This window comes from Callorhinus ursinus, unplaced genomic scaffold (genome assembly GCF_003265705.2).
Source record: "Callorhinus ursinus isolate GAN/ISIS: 27379988/994484 unplaced genomic scaffold, GSC_fseal_2.0 scaffold14, whole genome shotgun sequence".
Taxonomy (NCBI): Eukaryota; Metazoa; Chordata; class Mammalia; order Carnivora; family Otariidae; genus Callorhinus; species Callorhinus ursinus.
The window spans coordinates 38802537-38818153 of record NW_027397076.1 but is presented as its reverse complement, the minus strand read 5'-3'; the positions used below and the strand labels follow the sequence as shown (position 1 = coordinate 38818153).

At 39.2% G+C, this 15617-nt stretch overlaps 1 protein-coding gene across 4 annotated transcripts in view; it reads left to right on the top strand.

Annotated features, from left to right (window-relative positions):
• Nucleotides 1–15617, top strand: part of MSRB3 (methionine sulfoxide reductase B3) — a 180467-nt gene that overhangs the window by 157791 nt on the left and 7059 nt on the right. For all 4 annotated transcript variants that reach the window (XM_025882802.2, XM_073900707.1, XM_073900706.1 and 1 more), the window contains exon 6: nucleotides 11469–11566. In XM_025882802.2, the coding sequence (XP_025738587.1) occupies nucleotides 11469–11566 (98 nt within the window). The remainder of the gene's footprint in view (nucleotides 1–11468; nucleotides 11567–15617) is intronic.

The following is a 15617-nucleotide window of genomic DNA, read 5'->3' as shown; positions in this document are numbered from 1 at the left end:
AAGTAAAAGAATTTTAACACTTAACTCCCTCAGAAGAAGTAATCTTACATTTTTAACAGGCGCATATATTTAAGAGAGAAGTTGCTTGAAATTTTTGATGGGTACCCAACTAAAGAATGTAAATAATGGTTTTACAGTCCCCAGTGATGCTATGTGGTGAATAGACCTAATTCAGGACTGCAGTTGAATGGAGCGTTATTTCACTGTTGGTCTGGATTGCATGTCGCTGAGAATAGACTCTGTATTTTTTTTGAATTTCCCTCCTGGTATTCTTAAGGTCAGTTAAGCACAGTAAATAATCTTCACTCAGCAAGCAACCCAAATCACCATCCTCCTGTTCGATGTAGCTAATAAATTCTGAGCAAACTCAACTCTCTGTGAAGCTTCCTAATGGATGCCTCACTGGACTGAAGAGCTTTTGGAAGCAAAATAAAATAATCATCTAAAGTTGAATGTTTTTGGATCAAGGTTACTAGGTCAACACTAAATATAAAACCAGTTTGAGAGACATTTTTTAATGGCACTTAGAAATTATAGCCAAAGGTCAGGTTGTTACATGTGATGTTGCTCAGATCCTTTGATGTTGAAAGTCTACAACTGACTTATGTGTAAGATACACTTTTTTAAAAACATTAACTATGATTTAAAGTAGCAAGAGACAGTGTTTAGGCAGGGACAATAAAGTCCCCTTCCTCAGTTTTTTGGTTGAAATGGTTTGAGTTCAGTAATTTCATTGAACTTGAAAAAAATTATTAATAGCTGCCGCCTCAAAGGGAAACAGGGAAGCTTGTCCCTGTCAATTACTGCTTAGGAGTTTCTGAGATATTTTGTGATTGCAAGAAAACTGTGGATGAAATCCATACCAATTAGAGATCTTGTGTGTTTGGAACCATTTAAAAATGCTTTGCAGGGCTCAAAGGAATTAGTAAAGCCTGCAGCTACATTATTAATCTCCAAAGAGAATAGATACCAGATGTTCACACTGCCCAAAGGACACCTCAGTGTTCTTGACGGTCTCTGGTCATATTGTCCTTCAGTAGATTCAAATGCCTGAAATGATTATGGGTCATGGGATGACGTGGTTTGTAGAGAAGAAATTACTAATAATCAGTGTGAAGAAATGTACTATTTTTTATAGGCAGGAAAAGAAACCTTATATTCAACTTGATACTTGTAAAAAAATTGCCTAGAGCAAAATAGTAGAGATTCTTTCCCTATCTTTTTAAAATTTCATTGATTGGCCTAGTGATTGGCATATCTAACCCAAGTGATAATCTTTTAATGCAGTCCAATTCTGTTGTTAAATAGTGAAATATGATATATTCTTTATTAATTAAGTCATTGAACAAATATTTTTATCAGTGAAGTGTTAAAGCTAGAGTAGTAAACAAAGCAATCATGGTCTCGTGGAGTTTAGGGAAAGAAGCAGGCATTAATCAAAAATTACCCATATAAATAAGTAATTACGAACTGTGAGACATGCTTTGAAGAGAAAATATTGGGTGCTGTGAGTATGTTTGACAGGGGAACTTGACCTGGAGTTAAAGTTCTGGATTCATTTGTTTTATCATATTTATTGAGCGCCTACTTTGTGCCAAAAGGCGAAACAGATTACCATGGCCATTTAAAATATGACGCTCATTACTCTCAGTTTGGTAGATTAAGGGACAGTAGGAGCAATAGCAATGAACAACATAAAAATAAACTAAAGCTAAAAAAGATTCTAGGGATGGAATTTTATTTTAGTCTTTCTTCAGACATAGCTTCTGTTCAATATCTTAAGGAGCATTTGAGCAATGCTTAAGATTTTTAGCATGTCTAAAAATTTTCATCTCACTCATTTTATTGTGAAAGTTCCGTGAGAAAATACTGTAAAATTTTAAACCCTGTGGAAAGCAGAGAGTGGTGGAATCGGTGGGAGAGACCCCCAGTATCCGAGTATGTTCACATAAATAGCATTATGCTCTCCTGCGAGTCGTCAACCTGCTCTACCTTCTTTCCCTGCCAGGCTTTGTGAAGAGCAGTCTTTAGTCATGCCACTTCACAAACGCCTTGCAGCCCGATAGAGTTTGGCTTCTGTCCATTGCACTGAAATGGCTCTTCCTAAAGTCCACCAGGCTGCCCAACTGTTGAATTCAGCCGTCTCCTCTCCAATCTTATTTGACTTGTCCTTTCTGTAGATTATGTCACTGGGGACTGTCCTCCAGCCTCAAACACTTTTCCATGATCTGACTCTGTCTCGGTTCCCTTGTCGTCCTCCTATTTCTTGAAATGCTCTTTTATTTTCCTTCACTGGCTCTTATTCCTCGGCTCACATTTTAAATACCTGTCTGGTTCTCCAATCCCCTTACATTTGCCTTCTACATATCCTCATCCATAACCTTACTGTTCTCTATGCTCTGATGACTTTCACATCTGTATCTTTAGCTGAGGTCTCACTTCTGAGCCCACACATCCCTCTGCTCCTAGAGAGTTCCATACTAATCGGGTTTTATTATTTTCCCTGAAAAACATGTATAACTAGCATGATCCAGCAAGTCGTACAAACTGGAAACCTAGTAGTAATTTGACCCTACCTTTCTCCTTCACTCCCCAAAAGGTACCACCACAATCAGCGAGTTCTGACTGCTTAATCTCTCTCTAATCACTTCCCTGCTTTCCAGCCGCATTGCAAATGCTTCATTGAGAGCTTCACCCCTTCTGTTTCCACGGTCTTCCATCTGATGTGCCTGTTTTCATCCTTCTATCTCCCACCCTCCAGCCTGCTTCCAGAACCATCTTCCTAAAACACCAGTCTGATCATGTTACTAGTCTGCTTCAGGTGGCCCCCAGTCATCGTGCCATCGTTCAGCATGTCCCTGGCCATTCAAAATGCCACTGCCACTTAAAACTATGGGGTTACTTGACAAGATGAAAAAGCAAGGTAATTAGTAACCAAAATAAAATTAATGCTTGAATAGTGTATTGCACTGTAGCATTTTTTTATCTTCTTGAACTTTTAGAGTCTATAGATCTAGGCTATTTTTTATGTATTCTAAACCCCCTGCTTTTCTTTTCCTTTTTTTTTTAAAACTCCCTGCTTTTCAAGATAAGTATTTTAAGTATTGTTTTTATTTGAGGTACTGCTTAATAAAGCTGAATGGAGCATGGGAGAATGTGTGCCAAAACCAGTGGTTTTCTTTTTGTCATAATTACTGTTAAACCATTTTATTGACTAGAATAGTTTGCCTCTTGAGACTTACTACTTGTTTGCAGTAATGAAATCGTGTCATCAGCATATAGGGGGATACTTGTCCTTATATTTGCAGTGGCAGGAAGGCAGAAATATAGTGCATCCTTACACCATAACAAATGATCAAATATAGAGTTGAAAAGCGGTCTGTGGGGTGCCTGGGTGGCTCAGTCGGTTAAGCGTCTGTCTTTGGCTCAGGTTATGATCCCAGGGTCCTGGGATCGAGTCCTGCATCGGGCTTCCTGCTCGGCAGGGAGTCTGCTTCTTCCTTACTCTCCCCCCTGCTTGTGATCTCTCTCTCTTTCAAATAATAAAATCTTTAAGAAAGAAAAGAAAAAAGAAAAGAGGTCTATGAAGTTTTTTCCACCGAACCAGTTCTGGGAGGAGCCTACTCTGGCTTGCCATGGTTCTAATTCAGGGTTCTTTGCAGATGTCATATTCTCATGCAGTTAGCCCAGAATCACTTTTTAGATGGAGTCAAATCTCAGCCAGTTAAAGCTCCTAAACCTTACATTGATTTTGGGTCTTATCAGTAAGGCAAAAAATAATATAATTGTGGTTAATAGAAAAATTATGATGGCTGAAATCCGTTCCTTCTCATAAAACATTAGATCAAGAGACTAAAATCTGTAGTTTATTAAAAAGAAACCTCGGCCTCTTGTTCAAGATGATAGACTGAGCATACATGTTTGCTTCCCTCTCTCCCAAGAGAACCCTTTAAAGTGAGAGTAGGGAAAAGAAGAAGAAAGAGGAGGAGGAGGAAGCAGAAGGGAAGGAGGAGAACCCCACTGCAAAGAGAACTGGAGTGGAGGAGGGGGTGTTGAGCATACCAGAAATTTTAGCCAATTTTTCCAAGAAAGAAAATGGCTGGCAATGCCTTATGGGGTGACCACCTGTAATGCAGGACCGATTAAAGAAAGTGGCAGCCCAAAGTACGTACAGGAGTTGTTGCCAAGATGCCCAGCAGAATTATGAAGAGGCTCAGAGTGCAGAATTGTCAAGAGCAAAATGGGAGGTTGACAACAAGATGTTTAACTGAAAAAACAGCTAGACCAGTTTTGCAGCTTCTTCACTTTCATATTTAGAATGACAGATCATCAATTACCCATAGGGAAAAAAACCTGGAAAACTGCTCTCGAAAGATATTAAACAGCCTGTCTGGGAGAACTGGGGCTGCCAGTGAGGTGTTGTACTCCAGAGTGAACCATTGCCCAGGCAGGTATTCAGGAAACGCTGGGACAAACCTGTGTCCTGCAGCAGATGATGACAGTGTTCCCAGAGCTCCCCGTCAGCTTTTCTGTTCAGAGTTGAGACCTAGTGAGGGATAAACCCGCGCTGTACCTGATCGCAGAGGAAGCCCCCGTCAGCTGCCTGGGACAACTGCCCCAGACCTCCATTCTTAAATAGAAATGGCTGAACAAACAAAAAACCAAGAGCATGGAAGGCACAAACCAAGAAAAAGAGAACAGTTGCACAGGAGGCAGCAGACCTATTTTAGACAATAACAGAAAAACCAAAGTAAAACAACTCTCTGGTTCATATTCTCAGAGATATTTGAAATATTTCATTTATAAAATAAGATGATGCTGTAAAAAAGACCAGAAAAGTTTAGAGACCAGGAATAATGTGAAAAAAACAGGTTGCCAAAAGATACCTAGGATGCAATGTCATTCATGTGAATTTTTAACATTTAAAACATTATATATTGTTTATGAATATAGACATATGTAGAAAATGAATCAAAAGAAATGTGGGAAGGGTACATAAACAATTATCTCTGGGGAACCAGGAAGTGTAGGAGTAGGGGAGAAGGCTGGAGAAAGATCTGGCTATAATTGCAACATGTTATTTTGTTAGAAAAAGAGAAAAATCTGAGACAAATATAGAAAAAATATTATCAGTTAAACTTGGGTAGTTAATATCTGTTAAAACATGGATGCCTATGTATTCTACATATTTTTACATATGGTTGAAATATTTGTAATTAAAATTTGAAAAGTAAAATGTTGAATTACAGAGGAAATTTGTACAATTGTATAAGAAAGTCATGGTCCAAACAAAAAAACAAAAGAACACGTGGCCTGCCTTTCTTATAGTGATGCAGTGTAAAAGAAGGAAAATCTGTTTGACTTTAGGCAGCCTGGGGTTATGCCAGTTGGACTGTTGGAGAAGGAGATACAATCCCAGCAGTCTTTAGCTGTGCAGTAAGCAACATGTATGTAGCCATAATAATGCTAATGTCATTTACTAGTTTTCAAGTCTTAGAATCAACCTATAGAAAAGCATAGAAGACTTCATTAAGGTTGGGCAATGGAATGGAGGGGAAAGAGTAGGTAGAAGGAGGATGGGGTGCCAAGGCCGTCTTGCAGACTGAAGGGTCCAGTGATGTTAAGCTATAGGATAGTCATGCATTCATGGGTTCATCCATCAGACAGTTTCTGCAACACTTCTGCTGTCTCAGGCACTGTTTTAGGTGATTGGCAATACACTGGTGGACAAAACTGACAAACTCTCTGCTCTTATTGAACTTACGGTCTAGTTCAAGAGGCACATGGTACCAAACAAAGTTTTAAAAGAACTAAAAATAATATAACTATCAAAAATTGCAAGGGGGAAGGGAAGGGAGATTAGTGGAAGTGTGAAGGCTTAGTCTTCATCGTTGACAGGAGGGAATCAATTTGTAATGTCAAACCAGCACTGTCCAATGGTGGGGATTTCTCTATCTGTGGAAATGATGTTGGAAATATTCTCTCTCTGTGCCTGTATTGTCCAGTATAGTAGCCATTTACTACATGTAACTGTTGAGAACTTGAAATGTGGCTAGTATGACTGAAGAACTGAAATTCTACTTAATTTTAATTGATTTAAACTTACATTGCAGCATGTGGCTTACAGCTTCTGTATTGGATAGCACAGATTTAAAATGAAGGAATCAAGAGGGAGCAGCAGAAGCATATTTTTAAGAATTAAACCTAAAACCTGTTAATAAACATGGTTGTTTGCAGGGGTGGGAAATATTGAGAGGGAACATTTCACTATGAGTCATCTTGCGCTCTTTGATTTTCTACAGCATGCATATATTTGGTTGATTACTACTTAAACTTTTGGGTCTTTGAGGGGGAATAGAGAATCATCCTTTTAAGAATGAGATAAAAGCTAATGCTTGAAGTGCAGTGAATAAAGGGGCAAGAATCAGAGCTCTAAACTTCAAACAATTCTTGTTAGCAGGGGGTCTTCGTAAAATGTTGTCTTATTTGGTTGAGGTAGCTAATAAGGTAAATCGTGGTCAGTGAGGTTAACAGATCCTGGCTTCAGAGATACTAAAATCTACAAGTTCTGAAACATGGTCTTAGAATCATAGAGCTGTGAGAATTGGTACATGCAGAAAACCACAGGTCTGTAAATGTCCCGTGTATCTCACTGAAACCACGCTCAAATATTTATCATTATTAAACCATCACCCAAGCCCAAGTGGAATTTACTGTGCTCAAACTGATTTTGCATTTGAAGATAAAAAAATGTTTGTAACTACATTTCAATTTAATGAATTCTCGGGCATGGGTAGTTTCTGCCGTGTTCTACTGATGGGTCATGTAGCTAATTTACTGAGGTTTCTCATTTTTATTTGGGGGTTGGGGGACGATCCAGGGAATGTGGCAGCTGTATAGCAAATCCTTGTTAAATTAAGAGTAGGGAAAGAAGGGCCACATTTTCTAGATATGGTACAGATGGGATTGGCTTCAACTTGTTTATAACCTGTTGCTAGTTTTAACATCTTGTTTCAAAGATTTTTGAAAGGAAGGAGGAAAAGGTTGGGCTGGAGAGAGGAGCAAGTTTTTCTCAGGAGGCAGTTGGAGTGAAACATTTAAAGTTTGTCAGCAGAAAACCACCTGTGGAAGGCTGTGTCACTGTTCAGGGATGGTTTCGAGGAGATTCTGAGCAGCTTTAGTAAGCCCCATTCTGAGTGAGAAGGAATAATTCTTTTTACTGCAATCTAAAAAAAATCCACCCTAATGTAGAGGGTAGCAAGCGCCAAAGATCTACTACTAACAAACTGAATCACTTGCTCTTATATTTGAGACGTAAATGAACATATCCTGGATTTGCTGCCCATTATGCCAATACTGTCAAGGGCCGTCTGCCCATTAGTGTGGCCCGATGGTCGTCAGGTCACACGGGAGCAGGACTGCCAACAGCCCCACGCAGCTGTTGTGCTTGGGCTACCTGTATTTATATGCTGTTTGCAGATGAGGATTCGCTGAGAGGAGAATCTATTTATTGAATACAAGACATTCCCGATAACAACAGGCTAATATCTAAAAAATACAGCTTATATTTTTAGAAATAAAACGATAATACCCCCCCAATCTGAGCTCATCACATAGAAACAAAGGGATGTCTTGGGGGTGGGGTGAGCCAACTCTGTTTATCCAGGTTTTCAAATGACTGTTCTTTCAAAAAGTGCATGGAATGCATCCAAAACAAATAATGTTTTGTTAGATGAGAAGACCAAAAGGGAAATCCTAAAGAAAGGAGGATAGATGATCTTTCTTTAATGTCAAAACTGACATAAACACATCCCCTCCCCCTTTTGCTCAAGATAATTTTCTCAACAAGACCCAGATTGCTTCGGTCTTGCCTATCACTCTTTGAAGCACTTTCCTTATTATTAAGAGTGGGGGCAGGGTTTCCTTTGAGGATTTTTGCAGCAGTGAAGAGTTCCTCCTTTAAATACTTTCACATGATGAGGGAATTCCGCTTTCAAAGTGCTGTCATCTCTGGCTTCTCTGCCATGGGACAATTTATTCTTGGATGAAGGTCCTTCGTTTGATTGTCAATAAGGACTTGCTTTTCTGATGGGTTCTCCTTCAGCTTTATCTGGGAGACCTAGAGAGAAAATTCAACGTTCTCCTGCGTCAACCTTATTGAAGTTGGCTGTGATTCTCTTTTGAAATGTGTTCCATCACACGGGGTTACTTATAGTCTTCAACATGGTTGCCCTTGTCAATCTCCACTAAGATTTGGATGACCTATCAAATATTCCATCTGGAAAACTGCGTTTCTCCTACTGTGCAGAGAGACACTGAATTTTGGGGAGTTTTGAAGAGAATTTTTTTTTGGTTGGTTTCTTAGTGTCTGTCTCTTCTGGTATTTAACCAACACCATGGGGAACAACCAATCAACTATTCAAGTGTCAACAGTTTTCCCAGAAACATTGAAATCTTTTGAGAACCCCGACTCCATGTCACTACACCTCATCCTTGTCTGCTCTTGAATATAGTCTTCTGGAAAATTCTATAAATATTTAATTCATGGAGACAAAATGTATAGCTGTATAGTTTAATAGCTCATTTGAAAGCAGTTCCCTTCCCTCCCCCAAATTTTTAATAGGCAATGATTCACAATAGTTAGGAAAGAATTAGAATGAAGAAACCCCAAATAGAAATGACAGTTTTCTCAATATTATTACCTAAGGTGAGCTTCTAAGTATTTGTGGTTATTTTAGATAAATGAATAAAAAATTATCCATGTCCCAAAGTAGATTACATCATTTATGTCATTACTCTTGGACTTTCTCTTTGAACAGTTTGGTTGTTAGTGAGAGAATCAGTATTGTTGAGGATACATTCATTATCTGCTTCCACCTAGAAGCTCCTAAGTGCAACGATGTAACTACCAACCAATCCAGACATGGCACTAAACATATTTCTTAAAACCTACAGTCTCCTTCCTGTTATAGTATTGAAATGAATGATGTTTTGACCTTGTATTGAGGAAGAAAGTGGAATGTGAGAAGAGAACCCTAGACTAAAGTCAGAATACACAGATTCTAGCTTTGACTCTGCCACGTACTGACTGTGTAATATTGGCAAGTACCATACCCTTCTGCTCCCTCTCCCTCTCCTCCTCACAAAAAATCCTAAGTTAGTGACCTAGATGATCTTCATGGATTTGCCATCCTAAGTAAATAATAAGCTTACTCTACCTATAAAGAGAAGATTAATTATGATGTTTGAGCCAAGTTGAATACTCCAGTGAAAAAATAGCATCGCTAATTTCTTAATCTATTCTGTAAAAAAGGAATGTGATTATATTTTCTGTCTCCTGTGGGACTCTGTGCTGTACCATAATTATCCATCCCGTCTTCTTGTTTATGCAGACTCTGCCTTAAAAGTGCTCACCATCTAGTGAGGAAAGCATGAAAACAAGTCAAAAATCCAGTATGATAAGTAGAACAAGATGAGTGTATATAATATGAAGAGGTAGCATGGGAGGAAGGAATATATATTTTATATATATTTCTCCATACCTATTTTGAATTCTAGAAACAGGAAAATGTATGTGTGTTGGAGGGTAGCTTTATGGAAAATTAAAAAATAAATTCCTAACTCTTTACCTGTTTACTACCGAAGCAAATATGTCCCTCCATAATATTAGTTGCCATAACCAGCAATTAAATGAGTTATAACATGGAAGGTTAAAAAATATAGAATGTTCTCTTTCTTTTCATAGCTAAATTATTTTTTAATGTCTTCAAACATCACCTTTAAACCTCTCTTTTCTAGCCACTGGCACTTCTGCCATTGAACAGAGAATACGTAAATGTGCCAACTAGTCATTGAAAATCCAAAACTATAGCCTAGAATATGTTTAGAATCTCTTTAGAATTTAGAAAACAGGGAAAGACAAGTTTTCTTAAGAGTACTGGTATGTCTTGGTGTGATTGTTTTTTGAGGAATGTTATCTTATATCTAGAAAATTAAGGTTTTCCGGGTGATTTGTAGCAATCTTGAACTCAAATCGGGGAATTGGAAAGTGTTTCAACTCTGGGTGTTAAATCCAGCACCAACTGTGAAAGCTATACTGTTGCCTAGTGGGGAGTGGGGGGTTTGGAGGAGTTTCTTATCAAAACTTGGCCTGAGCTAATTTTGTTTGAAACTGGAAATCAAATTGTTGAAGTCTGCATTCTGTTTTCTTTCAGTTGGTGTATTAACACAAAGCACCGTATTTTTAAAGGGCTTCCTCCTTTCTACAGGAATAAATTTGGCTTCTGGAAGAGAAAAAAAAAAAACTGTACCAGCAGTTCGGCAACATCACACCTCTTCCATCATTTTGGGCTTCAGCTCAGGAACTCCCGACAAATGTTCTGGAAATATGTAAAAACATGCCTAGAAGTACTGAACATAAAACCTGACTGTACACTCATAAACATTTGTACAATCTTATGGTCCTTATCACTGAGTTTCTTAAAGCCGTGTGTGCATATTTTAAAATCATTTGAATAAATGAAAATTGGAACAAGATGCTTTTTGAGAGAAGGTGCTCCCTAGAGATGCCTGAAGAGCACTGCTCTATGACTTTCTTCTAGGAAGTAAGCAAGCCTCTTGCCCATAAAATAGAAGCTGCTTTCCAGATAGCCCTGTCCCAAGAAATTAGATTAAGATGGAAACTATGGAATAGTCATTTTTTTAATATTTTAACCATACAAACTAAGTACTGAAAAAGCATCCTTCCTAAAGAGGCATGGAAAGTTGAAAAGTTAACAGCCAGAACAATTGTAATAAATAAATGCTTAAAAAAAAAATCTTAAGAAAAAAAAAGCGGTGTGGGGGGGGGCACCCGAGTGGCTCAGTTGGCTGAGTGTCCGACTCTTGGTATGGGCTCAGGTCATGATCTCGGGATCCTGGGATCCAGCCTTGTGTCAGGCTCTGTGCTCAGCAGGGGGTCTATTTGAGGATATCTCTCTTTCTCTCCCTCTATCCCTCCCCTCATGGCACATGCGTGTGTGCGCGCTCTCTCTCTCAAATAAATAAATCTTAAAAAAAAAAAAGAACAACTGGATTGTGTTTTGGAAGATGTCACACTGTTAAGACTCCTAGTGAGTGCCCAGTGACTCTGAAGATAAGAGACAAAACCAAGTGGCAAGAGAGAGCTTTATAAATCCAGGGGCGCTCTAGAAAACTACTGGATGGTCTAAGAATGCTTCTTGAAACATAAACTCCCAATGCAACTGTGATCTGAATGTGAGGAGAAAGTTATTCTTAAAAAAGAGTTGCACTCTTAGGAAATATATTATCCTTCAGCTTTTGACCTCTTTTTTTCCCTCAGGTTGAAGAAGTTAAACATGATTCATATACTAAAGATTTTCATTCTTCGCTTAGTAGTTCTTTAAAATTATATTCTAACCCAAGTCTGTCTCTCTGTCCTGTTTTGTTCTGGTGCTGCTCTGCCCCAGGTTGGCCTTCATTCCACGATGTGATCAGTTCTGATGTAATCACATTCACGGACGACTTTTCCTATGGGATGCACAGGGTGGAAACGAGCTGCTCTCAGGTCAGTTGACTCTACCCGAAAACCCACTATCCTGCTCACTCTGCATTGCAAACGCTTTCTGGACTCCTGGTTGTGCTAAATATAGCAACTAAGGCCAAGTGGCTGATCACGAAAGGGACGGACACAAGGACAAGCACAATGAAGTCTCTATAAAGTAATGATAGCGCAGTCTTCAGGTGTTCACCAAGTCCGGTTGAATGCCCGTCATTGGCTTCAACACGATTTAAAAAAATAAAAAAAGAACCGTAGGAAAAATCATCTTCGGTCGATTGAGTACAGCAGGGAATGGGCTGTTCTTAGGGCATACGAAGGTCTCATTATGTGGCTTTGTATAATCTGATATTTAGAGAATACCCCTCTCCCCACAGTTCTGTGCACGTGTTGCTCAGCTGTGATGGTCTCAACATGGTTGGCCAAGACCCCAGAGACAGCCTTCCTTGTGTGGGTGTGAGGAGGGAGGCTGGAGACTGGGCAGTGGGAAGAGGAGGTGCAGTAGTAGGCTGTGTGAGCTCAGAGTGAGAGCACGTGACAAGGTAATGCCTCCTCTACTTCTCCTGGTATATGGGCCCATCTTCATTCCTAAGGATGTTCCAATTCCTATCACTCTGCTCTAACAGAATTAGGGTGGGCTTTATGGGAGAAAATGAGCATGTGTTGAGGAGGCAAAGATAGTTAATCTGTTATGCCAATGAAGAGACTTGAACTTGTGGGCATTTTGTATTTAAACTCAGAGACATAGGCAGAACCTTCTGTACACAGAATAAGAGCAACTGCACGTTCCATTCTACACTGGATCTTAGCCAAAAGGCCGAGAAGCGATTCCATTCTAGAGCAGGCAGTCCTGTTCTAATCTGCTTTGCAGAACAAGTGAAATGTAAAGTCTGAGTGTGGTGGCATAGAGTAGTTTGTTGGGGAATGTCTGTTCGGCATATCAGAGGTAAAGGGGGCACCATCAGGCAGCTGAAATAGCAAAGTGATTGCCACGTGGGCCTCCCTCAACATTCTTCTACCTGCCCTTTAACCCCCTTCATCACGCACAGGAGTTTTAGGGAGTAAGTGACATATTTACTACCAGGTAGGGAGGGCGATTGGTTAGAAGCTAACCATCTGATGAATTTGTGTTCTCTTTCTTTCTTTCTTACACCTGTGTAAATCTACATCGATTTAAGCAGCAGAGCTGAGACTCGAACTTGGGCACTGAGCTCCAGAGCTCTAGGGTGCTTGGATAGATAGGCCATAAAGAGTCATGTTAAAACAAAAACATCCTATGTTCTCTAGCAGGTTTAATTTAATTCAGGTTTGAATTCAGTTGCATTTTAATTGATATTTTTATGACTGCTACAAAAACTAGTTATGATTATCTCCCCAGGAATCTAAAATATTCGACAAAAACGTAACTGGGTAGGATGGTACATGGTAATGTATACTTTGGTATGTAGTACTTAATAAACCTCTTTTAGGACTAACAGTTGCGTTTTGTTTTAAGCTGCCTTAAAGACTGTTCTTTGCTACTCTCCGTTTTATTCAGAACCCACTTTCAAACATTGAGTCCCAGGAGAACCAAATAAAAAAGGCACAGAAAATGTGAGGCATAAGATAATAATTTTCCTTAACGCCCTAGTCTCTGACGCTTTGTGACTAATTCTTAAAATTCACAAAATAAACTTGGTCCTTTCTGCCAGCCACAGGGATAATATTAGTTGTGGTCAAGAAAAGACCATTATGAAGATGAAGGGGTTCTACAGTGACCAAAGAGAAATGAAACCTACAAGCTGCCCAAATCAGGCAACATTAAAAAAAGGTATTAAGCTAAACAAGGCACAGCTCTCAGCCCTTTGGTCAAAGGCCTAGGTGACTGTCACTATACTTGGGGTCCTTTCTGAATGGTTGGGTGAGGAACTAACACTGACCTATCCCTTCTGGCTTCTTTCCCCACCACCTTTATTTCTCATATTTGGAAAGCATGTGACTCTTTCTTAAATAAAAGTCTTAAATTTAAAGAGAAGAGGGAGGGAAATTTGTTCTATTAAGGCATGTGTAAAAATACATGCTCTGTGAAGTTTCATGGAGAAAATAATCAGGTTCAAGCACTAAAGAAAGATGTGTTTGCTGGATTCTTCTCCCTGTGGGCAGAGTGGGGCATGTCTGCCTCACGAGAGCAGTAATAACTCCCTAAAAGTGTGCTGGGTGTCTGTCTGTCTTCTTTCCTTCCTTTTTTTCTTTTGTGTGTGTTTCATCCACACATTTATTTTCCTTTTGTTCTACATTTTTCTTGACTTTTTTTCTTTTCCATTTTCTCATTCATCCCTTTTTTTTTTTTTAAGATTTATTAATTTGACAGAGAGAGACACAGCGAGAGACGGAACACAAGCAGGGGGAGTGGGAGAGGGAGAAGCAGGCTTCCCGCGGAGCAGGGAGCCCGATGCCGGGCTCGATCCCAGGGCCCTGGGATCATGACCTGAGCCGAAGGTAGAGACTGAGCCACCCAGGCGCCCCTCATTCATCCTTTTTATCTCAATTTGGAAAAAAAAATAACTGACTTAATGGTTTCCATACTAGAGTAAACACTTGCATTTTGTTTTCTAGTTTCTGATTCTTAATGCTACTTTTCATGATAAGTTTATCTTTTTTTTTAACCTTCTATTCGTTCAGTTTATGTAGTCTCTTCCCCTACTCACAGCTTCTCCCATCATTTTGTGGGGGAAGTGGTGTAGGAAACTTCACTCTGATCTGCTTCTCCTCTTTCTAAAATTCTTGTCCCATTTTGAATTCACATGGCTTGTCCTCTCTCTGGACTGAATTGCAACAATGTGCTTTGTCTGATGAAGAATCTGTAGATGCTTTAGTTATCTCATAGACATTCTCAGACAAAACCAGTAGGCTCAACCTACTTGTTTGGCCTTTTTTGGGGGGGGGGTCTGTTGGTCCGTAATTCTTACTCCAGTATTTAGGATTCTTCTTTTTCTTTTCTTTCTTTTTTTTTTTTTAATTGTGATACGGATCATGCTATGCAGTGAATTAGACCTCATATTTGGGTAAGGGATTATAAATGTGTTGGGAGCCATAACTTGCCACCTCTTTATACTACCCTGTAGTTTTTCCACGTGTCCTGTGGCTTCTTTAGGTAATAATACTTTAGTAAAATTTTGTTGAGAAAGTTAAGATTGATTCAGTACTGTCATCACTTTTCAGAGAAAGAGTGCAGTCAAGTCCTTCTAAAAGAATTGCTGTGTAAGAAACCTAGCACACTGCCTCATCTTTAAGTTAACAGCACAGAAAACGAGCAAGGGTGATGGAGATTCTTCAGTGCCTTCTGTTAGGATTCCTGCTCGTGGAGGAAATAGGTTGCCCTGTTACATTCTGATTTTTGTTGCAACCATATTTGTTTGCTTTTCCTATTCTACCCGCTGAATTGTGGAATTATATTCTAATTAACTCTTTCAAAGAGGGTCTTTATCTTAAATCTGTCCACTTTAGTATCTCCCCCCCACCCCAGCTGTGGCAATTTTCTAACAATTTGCAGTTATAAAGAGTTTTTTTAAGTTTTATTTACACTTTTCAGCTAGTGATAAAATATGTGGAGTCTGTCCCAGTTTCACTGACTACTATGAATAATTGTTTGACAGCTTCTCCCTAATCCTCCAACCCCAGCCTGTTAAGCAGTGCTTTGTCAGGAGTTTAAATTCAGTGCAAAGAGGTAAGAGTTGCATGGTTTAAGCTGTAGTTCAGAGAAGTAAGCCCCTCCTGGTAATACTTGGGGAATTCTTCCTTCTTTAGATCAAAATTCTACATCTGCAGCAAATGGGAGACCAATAAATCACTTAACTTTTGGAAATCATCTTTAAGGAAACCATGAGATCCCTGAGTTTCCACGAGTTGGAGTCTATTTTTGCCTGTTGCTATTACTAGCTGGAATCTACGGTGGAGTCCCTTAAGTTTGTTTTAGATCATTATTAATTTGTTCTAAGGCAGCCAAATCAGCAGAAAGGTAAATATCCACCCATACATGGTATTTTTCAAAAGTTAAGCAGATTTTGGTAAAACCCCAAAC